The sequence below is a fragment of the Schistocerca serialis genome, chromosome 1 (assembly GCF_023864345.2).
Source record: "Schistocerca serialis cubense isolate TAMUIC-IGC-003099 chromosome 1, iqSchSeri2.2, whole genome shotgun sequence".
NCBI lineage: Eukaryota > Metazoa > Arthropoda > Insecta > Orthoptera > Acrididae > Schistocerca > Schistocerca serialis.
The window spans coordinates 1,136,792,380-1,136,807,198 of record NC_064638.1 but is presented as its reverse complement, the minus strand read 5'-3'; the positions used below and the strand labels follow the sequence as shown (position 1 = coordinate 1,136,807,198).

Genomic DNA, 14,819 nt, shown 5'->3' with positions numbered 1-14,819 from the left:
GCCGCAATATCTGTTTAGAGTTATTAGTGTTAACACTCAAGCAACACTGCATGAAATAACCACAGAAATCAATGTGGGACATACGAAAAACATATTCATCAGAACAGTGTGGTGAAATTTTGGGTTAATGGGCTATGGCAGCAGACGGTCAACACGAGTGCCGGCGGCATGCACCTCTCGTGGGCCTGTGACCATATTGGTTGGACCCTAGATGACTGGAAAATTGTTGCCTATCAACAGATGAGTCATGATTTCAGCTCGTAAGGGTTAATGGTATGGCTCAAGTGTGGTGCAGATCTCAAGAAGCCATGGACCAAAGTTGTCAACAAGGCACTGCGAATGCCATCGGTCACTCCATAATGGTGTGGAACGGACTTCACATTCCCAAACAACAATGGATTTTTTTGTGGATGACAATGCATCATGTCACTGGGCCACAGTTGTTCATGATTGGTTTGAAGAATATACTGGACAATTCAAGTAAATGGTATGGCCACCCAGATTATCTGACATGAAACCTGTTGAACATTTATGGGACAGAGTCAAGAGCTCAGTTTGTGCTCAAAATCCTGCACTGGCAACACTTTTGCAGTTATGGACAGCTATAGAGGCAGCATGGCGCAATATTTCTGCAGGGGACTTCAAACGACTTGTCGAGTCGCTGCCATGTCAAGTTTCTGCACTACGCCAGGAAAAATAAGGTCTGACATGGTGTTAGGAAGTATCCTACGACTTCTGTCACCTCAGTGTAGTTAATTAAAATCACTTCTGCTTACAAGAATCCCTTTATGATCGTAAAATATTCTGAGAGGTTTCCTCCAGCACATTTTGTCACTGTTAAGTGTCTTGAGAAGTTTTATGATCTAAAAGAAGTCACATAAGAGAAACTGCAAAATACTTCAAAAGGATTAAAGATGAGTTGCATCTAAGTATTCCATTTCAAGAGGAACTGAAGTTCCACAATGAAAGTAGTTTTTTGAAATCTAAAATAATAAGATTTAAATATCATATACAGAAAAATACAGAATTTGATTCAGGAATAATTTGTCTTTACCAAATACTGAAAAGATGTAAAACAAATTTACTTGAACGCCCAAACAACATTATATTTTTATTCTGTAACATTCTATATACTAACGTGAAAACTAATTAAGTTGATAAGGCAATATCAACATGAAGTGACTGGATACAATGAACCATGAACTCTGTGAAGAAGTGCTTTCTTTGCAGAGAACTGAAAGCAAGAAATAGAAAAAAATGCAACAAAGAAGACTAGAAACTGAAAATTCATTCAAATCCTGTATCAGTGGCACATAAAGGATATGTACTGTAAGTTGAAAGCAATAATTCAGTGGAAATATAATTCATAGCTTCATTTTTTTCATATCTTTGTTTTGAGAATTCTGATCTTGAAAATATGATATACCAGGAAAGAAGCAAAAATTTATGACTAGCTGATAAGGTGACATTTACAGAAGGAGCTGCAAGAAAGTGAAATAATTTAAAGGAGTGGCTACAAGCTATTTACAGCAGTAGTTATTATGAAAGGAGCAATAAATAAGTAATATTGTTTCATGACTATTTTCTCAGAAAAATATGAATGCAATCTATAAATTAATCAGCATTTCTTTTGCTACAAAATACATCACACAGTCTTCCACCTTCCTTTTGTTATTTTCAAATGATGGCTTGAAATTTATTTGGTTGTCACCTGGTTGCAAAAATTACTAAATAGTGCTATGTTAGTTCATTTAGCTCACTTCAGACCACAGTAAGGGATAATACTTCTTTAAAACAATTTTATTATTTTCTTTATTACAAATAGTTTAGCACAAAATTTACAGCTACTTGTTAGTTTTAATGTTAGTTACTTGGTGTCACAGTACCATAAAGAACCACATCACTAGATGTATAATTTCTTACAGCTGGATATTGATAGAATTTTGGATGGGCTATGTTCTCTACACTTGTAAACATGGATTAATGGTTGCTCAGAATGGTTGCAATCTAATATCTGACATATTCATGAAATGGCTTTGATACTAAATTTCTATATCACTGGCACTAATGTTGTTACAGTGGCAACAGTTGTGTCTTGTGAGAACAGTTCTGACCTGAACACTTGAGGCCCTGATGCGTGATGCCGTGCAGCATGGAACCACAGTGGTCACAGAAAGTCGGAGTCAAGTACGTGAAAACCTCCCACTTGTGCACGGCGGAGGCCTGGTGGTAAACACAGAGCAACACACATTCGAGTGTCCGATCAAAGCGTCACGCGCTAGTGGCCTATCACAGTGAGTATCAACCAACACAAGCAAATGTACAGTATCAGGTACTGTGGACTGGGAAGGTAATAGGAGAAAAGGAGGAAAACAGAAAACTCAAAAATAAGGTATGAAGAGGTGTAGAGTCACTTGAGGACAAAATTTTGCAACACAGAAATTGAATGAATGTAAACTGTTGCAGGCCTTGGGACACTGAGATTATTTTCTATCCCCTAGCTGAAAAAAAAAGACTTAGTATGTTTATTTTTGTGTGATCAATACTCAATGAAAAATATTGCTCACTGAAGTCATGGAACTGATTACAGTGATCAGGAACATAAAATGCAGACAAACAGTACTTTCCTATCACACATGTCTTTCTTTTTTAAATGAAAAGTAAATACCAATACTTTTCTGAAATATTGATTTTTTAAAAAACTCCAACTTACCTATTTGGGACAATCAAAATAATAACTCTATTATGAAGTGCTCTTCATACAGCCCATTCAGAATTATTCACATTCATATAATAAGACACATGGTAATATGGGGAATGATAGCACAACTAGCATACTGTTTCAATGAAAATGTGCTACCAATGAATCATTAGCCCCACCTAAAATAGTTGAGAAATATTACACAACCCTCAGAATGCTGAATGAAACCTGTTTCAAGCAGATTGTTATCCCCTATTATTCAGGAAGCAAATAAAGGTTGTATGAGAGAATCAATGACAACAACTTTGAGCAAACACAATAAATTCTTTCCATGCTAAAAGAATTGCTTTTCAAGTAAAAATAACTTTGTGCCAGTCTGGTAAGTTATGGTAGCAGCATTTACACATGCTGAAATGTGCTATTGTAAGAAAAGTATACACAAACAACAAAAATATTACAGTTTTAATACATAAAGGACAAACATCTGTGTTTCAGCATTTACATTATATCACAATTATTAACAAAATTAATATCTCTAACTATATACAATCTGCTGTTAACTTTTTGGAAATTTACTTCAGGGAGAATACACAGCTATACACCATCCTGTTAAACTTTTTAAAAACACAAAACTGCTCAATATAAATGGATAATGGATTGCCCTGCAATCATTTATGAAGATCTGAATGAACTTTTTTCATCCCAATTCAGTAACAGATTTCACCTGTTTGTGGGAAAAGTTTTCCAGTGCTCGTTCCATAACTGATAAGATGCATTTCCATTGCAGATGACAACTGTGAGCATGGTTACAAAATGAAAATCTGATTTTAAGGAAAAAGTAATGAGAGAGAAGCTGTTTACAAGAACAGATTACATGCAACCATGCAATCAGACAAGCAAATGGGCAAGCAGGCAGGCACAAATCACCAAATGGAAAAGATTTAGTGTCGGGACCACCACCAAGTCAAAGTGTTTTTTTTTTTTTTTTTTTTTTTTTTTTTTTTTTTTTTTTTTTTTTTTTTTTTTTTTTTTTTTTTTTTTACTTAATACTCTGTGAAATGTCATCTCCCATTAGCTGATTTGGGATGCAGATTTTGTTTATTACAAATTTCAGCTCATATTTCACTGAAATAGTGACTGATAAAATAATTGAATTTTAGCAGCAACATTTTAATTAAAAATTTTGCTCATGTTTCACTGAAATACCAATCAAAAACATTGAGTTTTAGCTGCAAAAATTACATTGAACAACACTTAGCAAACAAAAATTAAGATATTTAGAATAGCATAATGGTTCTTTCCCTTACAGGATTTAATGCCCTTTTATATTTGGAAAATTTATCTGCATCATGCAGACATAATGTTTGCATGTGACACAAATGTATGGCAAAAAAAAAAAAGGCACTGGCTCTAGCACGTGCCTGTTCTGAAAGATCGGCATCCCAGACTCAAATGGGAGAGTTACATTTGACAATGGTGGCTCCTCAGCATCTGCCCACCGTTACCTTCACATTTCATGCCCTGGTGGATCACCCCATATAGTAGTGATCCACAGTGGTCGCAGAATGTTGGACTGCTGTATGTGTGCACCTTGAACCGATGTTTCGTCCGAGAATCCTGTGGATACATACAGACTGTACTGTCTCTTGTTCACTCTAAATCGTGCCTTCTGTGATGTTGTATGCTCTATCGGCAAGTTGGCAGTACAGTAAACAAACACTGTTCTAAATTACTACACAATAGTGTTACTTTCATTAATAAATAAACTACAATAAAATGGAAATTGGTATCTAATCTCTTCACAAAATATCGTTCATATCATCATCATATAACACAAATCAACAATTCTCAGAACGATGGTGGTATGTAAATTCTCCATGGAAACATTCACTGAGAGTATTTATTTTTTTTATCTATGATTTATATTTGTCTTCATTATTATAAAGTGAAAAACTTTATTTCAAAGCACAGTGCTGTATTATAGCACTGAAACAACTTTAAATGCCACCATCCTTGAAATATGACAAAAGATTCTGAAATTCAAGCAGTTATTTAAAGAATGGAGGAGTGGCATTTGTTACATGTTTCAGCTGGTACATCTGTGGAGCTTGTCACATTAATTCTTGGACACATATATTAGTTTACAAAATATATACTGTTCAGAGTAGCAGTGGAAATTGTTAAGAGTAATAAAGAAGAAAACTTCGTCACATTCTCTCCATTCCATTGCATTGCATTTATAATTTTTGTTACCTTGCTCTACTGAAGATGAAACCCAACAGACACACAACTCACCAAGTCCATGTAATGAACCACCACCACAAAGATTCAGAAACAGTATTCAGAATGCATGTAAAAAAAAGTTAACTAAGTGGCAGACATTTCCTTCTCAGCTCTATAGCCCTTGATTAATTTAATAGTTGAAGTAAAAACAAAAACCACTGAAATCTGCTAACGTTAGATCTATCATCTACATTTTTCATTTCTTTTAAGATTAAGCTGAGATGTTACACTGAAGAATAATTAAACAGTAGGTTAAGAAATAATTCTGCATCCAAAGAGGCTTTCCAAGCAAATTAATATTACTCAGTCAATTGTTATAACAATGAAACTCAACAATTTATTTTTGATGGCTTTTTGGCACATGTGACACTAGCTTACCAAATGAAAAGTGTTTTAACACCACATACAGTAGAAAAGGTGCATCCACTGATTCAACACAAATATCATATACTTGAGATGTTACAAAGCTGACATAGCCCATGTATTAAATGTTAAACATGTCAGCATTGTCTGCTTTATGAGTAATGTGCACAGAACCCGATTATTCAAGAAAGAAAATGTTAGTGGTTAGATGTACCACTAATGTTTCTGTTTGCACAAACACATTCCTCCATGGTACCATCATCGTGAGACAGACTGAGAAGCATCTGGGTTTCCATACCACAAAGAAGTTTTCGCAAGTTTTAGTTTTTGAACATCTAATGAGAACTGAATGTATGTCTTTCTCCCTACACACAACAGTAGTTGTTAAAAAAAGTTTATGTCACATCGTATTTAGAGGTAAATATCTTCATACTAAAACATCTCTGAGTAAATTCGACAACTTCCATCAAAGTCGATATGTGGGGTGATATTATTTGCCACGTAATTGCAAGACACACTTAGAAATGAAAGCAACAGTAAGCAAGTGGAAAAGCTACCCAAGCCACCTCTTAATAATTTTGCTGACTGTCTCCATGTGTTAACTTTCTAGAATCATAAAGATACATGACTGGATTAATCGTGCAATCAATACCTGAAACTAGTGCAATCAGTACCTGAAACTAGTGCAAATTGAGGGATCAATAAATAGAAAGTGATGGAGATTTTCTCCATTGTACATTAGTGTAGCATCTTTTCAATTGGGGATCTTAACACATGCAATATTTTGAAAAGGAGATTTGCTTGCAGAGACACACACACACACACACACACACACACACACACAAACAAACAAACAAACCACAGTCCAGCCTTGGCAGCTAGAGACTGTGGTCGTGTGTGTGTGTGTGTGTGTGTGTGTGTGTGTGTGTGTGTGGGCGCGCGCGCGTGTGTGTGTGTGTGTGTGTGTGTGTGTGTGTGTGTGTGTGTGCGTGTGCGTGTGCGTGTGTGTGTTTGTTTGTTTGACAGTCATTTTGTTGTGCCTCTCTGTGTTTCAGCACCTCCACTATCTGGTGAGTAGCAACATTCCTTTTCATAATACTGTCATTATTCCATCCTGGAGTTCCCATTGTTTAATACACATAATATGTACTTTATGTTCTCTTTTTTAACATAGACAAATATTAAAATTGAAAATGTACCTGCTGTTATACATTTTGTCATATTTTACATAAATTGAAATGTAAATCATATGTAATATTTAGTTGAAAGTGCTGTGCGCCATGTTGCAAACCAGTCCCAGGAAATCAACCAGACGAGTTGCACAAAGGATGGGAATCAACCAACATACAAAGTTCAAACCCATCAGCCATTAAACCCCAGGCCCATGTAACAATGGTTGTGTTTTGCCAAAACTATTGTCCACAGAACTGACGAACAGAACTTGGATGTGAATACGGTTTGGTTTAGCGGCGAAGCCCACTTTCATTTGGTTGGGTTCGTCAAGAAGCGAAATTGGTGCGTTTGAGGGGCTGGGAATCCGCAAGTCTCTTCACTCTCAATGGGTGACTGGGTGGTGTGCGATGTCCAATCACAGAATAATTAGTGTGATATTCCTTGCTGGCACGGTGACCACCGAACGGTATGTGAAGGTTTTGGAAGATTATTTTATCCCCATTATCCAAAGTGACCTCGATTTCGATAAGATGCGGTTCATGCAAGACGGGGCTCGACCCCATCGAAGCAGGCGAGTGTTTGATGTCCTGGAGGAGCACTATGGGGACCGTCAGGGCCGGCGCAAGCCCAAGTGCCGCCCCGTGCGAGCTGCTAAATTGCCCCCCCCCCCCCCCCCCCCCCGTTTTTTTAATTTACAAAACGTTTGTGTACTTTAATTTAAACAAATCTGTAGGAAATGTCAGCAATCAATAGCAATTTTTGTTTTTACTTTTCAGATCTACCTAGGTTTCGGCCACTGAGTCTCAAAGCTTTTAATATGTGCTTACATGTAGAGTGCGAGTAGTATTGTCAAACAAAAGTGCCGGTCAGAGTTTAATTGTTGTTCATGCAGGCGGAGACAGGTGTCCATGGGTCAAAAACCAAAACGTCCGACTATCATTCAGAAACGGATAGCAAAAATTTTCAAAAATACGTCGAAACACAACTTATGCCAGGCTTATTAGTAATGTCTATATCCTTTGTAATTACTCGCAGCGTATTTACCCTTTCGGAATACTTCTAGCCATTGTAGGTGTTAGACATGTTTGACTGTAGTTACGTTCAACCATTTTTTTTCCATAATGCGGGAAGAATAAAACACTCGGAAACTGCCATTGAAGGGCTTAGCAAAATTGCTTCAGGCTTAATATGTAACCGCAGTGTCGAACATTGCATTCGAATTTCCAAATTAGATTTCGTCTTCTGCAAAATTACTTGTGAGTAAACGCACGGCGCGTTACAGGCTGGTAGCGCTTCTCATGAATACTGGCGTGTACGCCAGACTGCTTCCCCCTCTCTGTTCCTACGGCGTAAACACGACGGTGCTGCCACAGTGGCGAGGAAGAAATTAGTCCTCCTCCCTGCCCTTGTTCAACAGGGGCGGCCGGCAGGTATTCGAGGCGCCATCAGTGTGCGATTTGTGCTTTTACCAGTGGGGGGGGGGGGGGGGGGGGGGGGATGTCTTAGGGGGTTAGTATAATTATATATGTTACTAGTTTGAACCGTGGCGTTACCCATGATTAAACAGTTGTTTATAAATAGATGTTACTGCCGAAACTCACTGTTCACGCGTATGCACTATCAGAAAAGCCATCCCTTGTTATATCTTTAAAAGTACATTATAGGTAAAGCTTATTTACAAAATCATCTACATGAAGGTATACGAGGGGAATTCAAAAAGTAAAGGTACATTTGTGAAAAGCTGTACTTATTCTGATGATAGAAAACTGAAACATGCGTTATTTTTCTACGTAACATCCGTCGACTTCAATGCAGTTTTCCCGACGTTTTACGAGGTTTTTTTTTATTTCATCGGAAAATACGTTTATCGGTTCCATCTGTAACCAATTGACCAGCAATGACGTCTTCATCACTTTCAAATCTTCTTCCCTGTAATGCTTCCGTTAAGGGTCCAAACATGTGAAAATCGCTAGGAGCCATGTCTGGACTGTATGGTGGATGTTCCAGCACCTCGAATCTCAACTCCTTTATCGTGTCGGCTGTCCGTTTGGCAGAATGTGGGCGAGCGTTATCTTGCTGCAGGATGACATCTCTAACACAGTTTTCCACGACGTTTGGATTTGATTGCAGGTTTTAGTTTCGTGCGCAACACATCACATCCACCATACAAGACAGACCTGGCTCTAAAGCCTCGTTTACGCTGGGTTGACGTCTTGCAACATTTTGGTATGCTACGAAAATGTGGCGTGTGTCGTCTTGTCATTTAGTTCTAAATGTTTTGAAATGCTTACCTACTACATAACACTTTTTCAATATTAATAAGCAAACATATTAATAGTATTAATAGTAAGACTGTATTAAAGACTTTCAGTGTTCGGCTCGACAAATTTAAATTATATGTAAAGTATTACTCCAGTGCGTGGGAAATAAACATCCCAGGTTGGGATGCATAAACTAAAACTAGAGGAGGCGATGGTCTGATGCAGAGGGGGGGAAATCCCCCCCTGCAAATCGCACACTGGGCGCCATGCCTTAGTTCCTGAAGCCGCTCCCTCCAAGGTTTACTTTCGAATCCCCTCTTGGGCATGAATGTTGAGGGTGCCCTAAAAAAAGGGGGGGCGAGGCGGCAAATTTTCCGTCCCTCGGAAAGAGCCGCCCCGTGCGGCCGCACGTTTCGCACGTGCCTTGCGTCGGCTTGGGGACCGCATTCTTGCTCTGGGGTACCCAGAGGCCGCTGGCACTGGCCTCGATTAGCAGCAATATTCTCCGGATCTGAAAACATGCGGCTCCTTTCTATGGGGCTATATTAAAGACAAGGTGTACAACAATAACCCCAAAAGCATTGCTGAGCTGAAAACAGCCATTCAGGAGGTCATAGACAGTATCTATGTTCCACACTTCAGAATTTCGCTATCTGTATGCGCCACATCATCGTCAATGATGGCAGGCATATCGAACATGTTATAACGTAAATCCGAATATCTGTACTGACGTTTACATGATGACTGAAGTGTTTTCATGCCGTAGTTTGTAACTAATTTACGTTTTTTTCGTGTAGTTCAATAATTGTCACCCTGTAGACACGGCAATGAATCACACCATATCACCAAGTCGGCCGACCATAGTATAAAATCCGTCCATACTGTAGATCACAACAAAACCAAGATACTTCGACAGTCTTCCTGCTTCTGAGATTTATTAAAGAGGCCACTCAAATTATGGTTCACGACGGTCTAATTATGTTTATGTACATGTATATGATTACTCTGCAATTCACCAGTAAGTGCCTGGCAGAGGATTCATCGAACCACCTTCAAGTTACCGAACAGCGCGCGGAAAAAACAAACACTTAAATCTACCCGTGCGGGTTCTGATTTATTTTAATACGATGATAATTTCTCCCATTGTAGGTGAGCATTAACAAATTATTTTCGCATTCCGAGAAGAAAGTTGGTGACAGAAATTTCGGGAAAAGATCCTGCCTCAACGAAAAACGCCTTTGTTTTAATGATTTCCACCCCAATTCGCTTACCGTATCTGTGTGACTCTCTCCTGTTTCGTGATCATACAAAAGAAGCTGCTCTCCCTCGAACTTTTCCGATGTCCTCCGTCAATCCTATCTGATACGATTCCACACTGTACAGCAGTACTGCAGAAAAGGATAGAAAAGCGTAGTGTGGACAATCTCTTTAATAGATCTGTTGCATTTCCTATGTTTTCTGCCAATAAGTCGCTGCCTCTGGTTCGCTTTCCCCACAACATTAACTGTAATCCCTAAGTATTTAATTGAATTCAGAGCCGTTAGATTGCGCCATTTATCGTGTCACAGAAATCTGGTGGATTGCTTTTAGCACCTATGTGAATGACTTCACACTTTGCATTATTTAGTGTCAACTGGCACTTTTCGCACCACACAGATGTTTTGTTTGGATCATTTTGCAATTTTTTGCAAATGACAGACTCATCCGAAAACAATCTACGAGGACTGCTCAGATTGTCTACTACATCGTTTATATGAATCAGTAGCAGCAGAGGGCCTGGAACACTTCCCTGGGGAACCACAAATATTACCTGTGTTAGACGATGACTTATCGTCAGTTACTGTGACCTTTCTGGCAGGAAATCACGAATACGATCGCACACCTGCCACGATATTAGATAGGCACGCAATTTTATTAGAAGTTGCTTATGAGTTATTGCGTCTAAAGCCTTCTGTAAATCTAAAAACATGGAAACAATTTGAGATTCCCTGTTGATAGCAATCATTACTTCGTGTGAATAAAGGACTAATATCTTCTTAATCCGTGTTGGCTATCAAAAAATAGTTTTTTCGTGGTATGGCATTTATTCGCCGGGAATCCCCTTCGGGGTTCGGCCGCCATTTTGCAAGTCATTTTAGCTGACGCCACTTCGGCGACTTGCGAGGTAATTTATAAGATTAGAACACAGTATGTGTTGCAGAATCCTACCGCAAATCGATATTAGTAATACAGATCTGTAAGTCCGCGGAGTACTCCTATTTCCTTTCATGAGTATCGGTGTGGCCTGTGCAACTTTCTTATGGATTTTTCATCGAGCGAGCGGTTGTATGTGTGACATTCGCCTGCTTTATTTCTTCGTTGATAGTCCTCGGTGCCGATGTACTGCATTTTTATACGGGCTGAAAAATGGGGGACGGGAGTAGCGTTCCACAGTTCTTTTACTTTCGCTGTTCACAACCCCCCAGTATTACACAGTTATATGGCCAGTTCAATACTGGTAAAGGTTAAGTCTCATTAATATTTTGCACGCAAACATCAGCATACTGCTACAATAGTTTGCTGTTGAACATCTATGAGCAGTAAATACCTAACCACACATTGATAAAATCTTCTCGGGTTGACAGCTGATACAATGCGTTGTTCTCCAGCAATGTTTCAGCTAGTTTCTTACTTGCCATCTTCAGGCGACTTCAATCCGAGAAGATTTCATAGTTCTTGCAGAATACAAGATACGTGTCACACTATTTCTCAAATAAATTGATCGGACACTGTCACTGTTTTAACACACGGCCTATTTGTGTTACACTAATTCGACTAAGTTAATACATTCTTGTTACTCTGACTGATACAGACTTCCTGTCTGAAAATCGGCCGTGACTGACTGTCTCGGGACCAAAAATTGTGCCTTTATATATCCTCACAATAACAGGCACTGAAACTATACATTGTCCAGCGTTTAAGTTAAAGAAATTATAATTAAATCCCAACTCATTCAATTAACTGAACACATCGAAAAATTCCTCCTCTTTTAATAGTTCCTTCTATCACAAACGTTAGGCCGAATTATTTGTTTAAATAATGAAATTAACAGATATGGTTATACAAACAATTCTTTTGACAAACCTGGTAATTATTTTGGAATTACTAAGGGCTGGCTTTGCTAACATGTTGTAAGTGTATTGTCATATCGCTGGCTTAGTTGTAGAGTATCTATGCGGGCAGCCGCGTCTGTTGAGTCGAGCATGGGACACGGAATTGTTATGTTGTGTTGTGTGTAGCTCTGCATGTGAGAGGCATTGTTAGTATGGAAGTTGAAGTATTGCTGCAAGTGATATTATAGTAAAGTGATGGAATATGTAAGTGATTCAGAGAAAAGTGCGTAATGACGTAATTAAAAGTGAGCAGTGCCGCCGATTACGCATTTGTGTATCCTCTCGCTGCGCGTCACCCGGCTCAATCAATCAACCGCGCCGTGTTCGGTTTCCAAGAATGAACTATGTGAATCGGTAATACTATTTACCACGAAAGAGAGCATTTAAGTGCCAGTGTCTTGCAGCGAGCGTGAGAACGTGCGTTCGAACATTGCGTTCCGCATCATCAACAATCAACCGCGCCACGACGGTTACGTGCACGCTCGTGCAACTGAGAACTGTAAATTTAACTTTGTGAACAGTGTTAAAATTTATTACTAGTGTCAAGGAGGACTGGTACCAAATATTTATGTATGCATGACGAGCGTAAGAACTTTCGTGCGATCATTCGACTACCGCATCATCAACAATCACCTGCGTCATGTCGGTTACGCGTTCACTCGTCTGGGTGATGCTGTGGACTGGTTATCATACATTAATTGGGATAAACACTTATGAATTAGAATGTAAACAGTGCAACCTGAGATTTTCTTTAATCGTCACAGAATATAGTTGTTCATACCAGACGTCGAACAGTGTTGTGTTTTAACGTTGAGTGGCTCCCCTAAACCCGCTTGCATATTTCGATAGATAACTTCAGGCAAGCCAGCAGCAGTGTGGAGCAGGACAATACGACAGCCGCGGGATTATCAGGTACGTGGTGTGGACAGGGCGCACGGTCCAGAAGTGAAAACCAGTTTAAAGGTACCCCACCCATTTGTTCTCCCGGGCGTGTTACAATGTTTTCGAATAGAGCCAAATGAATACTTCAAGGATCCTAGTAGTAGTCCTTCCATATGTTTATAATAAGTACAGAATTTATATTTGTTTATAAGTCAACAATAGAATTTAAGCCACGAAACAATTACTGATTTCACTCTATAACAAAAGATATTAACTAGGAATGGTCAAAATAAATGAGGAAATTAATTACATACACAAAGCTAAGCACAAAATTAGATCTGGTGCTATATTCCTTAAGGCTGAGGGCCAACCTTTCTGTTTCATGAAAATGCAGATTATACTCATGTATTTTAATGGTAATTAGTCAAAAATGAAAATAAAATGAATTCAAGGAGGCAGATGGCAAAACTAGAGAGGAAGTAACAGATGCCAGCTTGCTTCGTCACATATGGAGCTATTGTATCAGCATACCGCGAAAAAATCCTGACTGACACACATCTGGACAGGAGACCTTGCCTTGATTAAGTGATTTATGCTGCTTCGCTACACCGAGGATATCTGTTTGTAAGTTACTCATGTCGGGAGTGTTTCTTGATTCAAATTCTGGAATATCTGCTTCATCATCTTTGCTGAATGAATTTCGGAAAACCATGATTAGTAACTCTGCTTTCTTGGCACTTTCATCAATAGCATTTCTATCTCTCAGGGAAGGTATTGATTGTGTCTAGCTGCTGGTATACTTTACATACGATCAGAATCTCTTTGGATTTTCTGTCAGATTCCGACACAAAGTTTCGTTGTGGAAGCCATTAAAAGCATCTCAACAAAAGCATCTCAACTTAAGTCCGCGATACATTTTGACACTTCAGCAAAACATCGGCAGTCATGAAATTTTGTATTTTTAAATGTGGCACGATGTGTTCTGACCTGTTTGTGTACCATGCGGGATCAGTACTATCTCTTATTAATTTATTTGGTACGTATTTCTCAACATCCGTCGATATTATTTCTGAGTGAGGCGTGGAGTCTACAGCTGAGTCGGGCTTTGAACCCTGTGCTGAGATGAGAGAAAAAAAAAATCTTCCCAGCATTCATGTTGTAGGAATAGCCAACAATTGGTTCACGGTAAGAGACAAATTCGGCTTTCCCAAATACGACACCTTTCGCTAATATAGGTAAGACGGAAGAGACGGAGTAGTCAAACGGGTGTACATGAAGTCCAGGAACACTTTCAGTTATTTACTGAACAAGAACTGAATACTGTACAGATGTCATACGTATTGCATTTTGAAGAGAAACTATGAAAGTTTTTTCCAAACATTCGATATGCGAACCCGGCAGACGTCAACACCGTAATCGAATTCTTGCCATACCCATCCCAGCATGGCATCGTCGACTGTGGCAACCGCTTCCCGTATTCTCTCCCGGAGCTCTGCTACATCACGTGGAAGAGGCGGTACACACACCAGATCTTTAATGTGTCCCCACGGAAAAAAACATACGGAGTGAGATCTGGTGATCAGGGAGGCTATTTCATAAACTCCAACACACACACACACACAAAGCTCGCTCCGCACCTGAACTCGCTATGTTTGCGACTAGCGCTGACTATCGGCAAATTACCAAAACTACGCTATGGCGGTATACATGAGGAAAATGTTCAGGCTTTCTCTTCAAAATGACATATGTTTGATATCTGTCATACAGATGTCATTTTGAAGAGAAACCCTGAAAGTGATATCTGTCACATAACTAATGAGGAGGTATTGAATAGAACTGGGGAGAAGAGGACTTTGTGGCACAACTCGACAAGAAGAAGGGACCTGTTGGTAGGACATGTTCTGAGGCATCAGGGGATCACAAATTTAGCATTGGAGGGCAGCGTGGAGGGTAAAAATCGTAGAGGGAGACCAAGAGATTAATACACTAGGCAGATTCAGAAGG

At 39.2% G+C, this 14,819-nt stretch overlaps 1 protein-coding gene across 2 annotated transcripts in view; it reads right to left on the bottom strand.

Annotated features, from left to right (window-relative positions):
• Window positions 1-14,819, bottom strand: part of LOC126417407 (protein kinase C, brain isozyme-like) — a 181,469-nt gene that overhangs the window by 91,342 nt on the left and 75,308 nt on the right. The window contains exon 3 of one of the 2 annotated variants that reach the window (XM_050085115.1): window positions 4,207-4,318. In XM_050085115.1, the coding sequence (XP_049941072.1) occupies window positions 4,207-4,219 (13 nt within the window). In that variant the 5' untranslated portion in view covers window positions 4,220-4,318. Of the gene's footprint in view, window positions 1-2,114; window positions 2,224-4,206; window positions 4,319-14,819 lie in introns of both variants that reach the window. The other variant, XM_050085116.1, reaches the window with a different exon arrangement.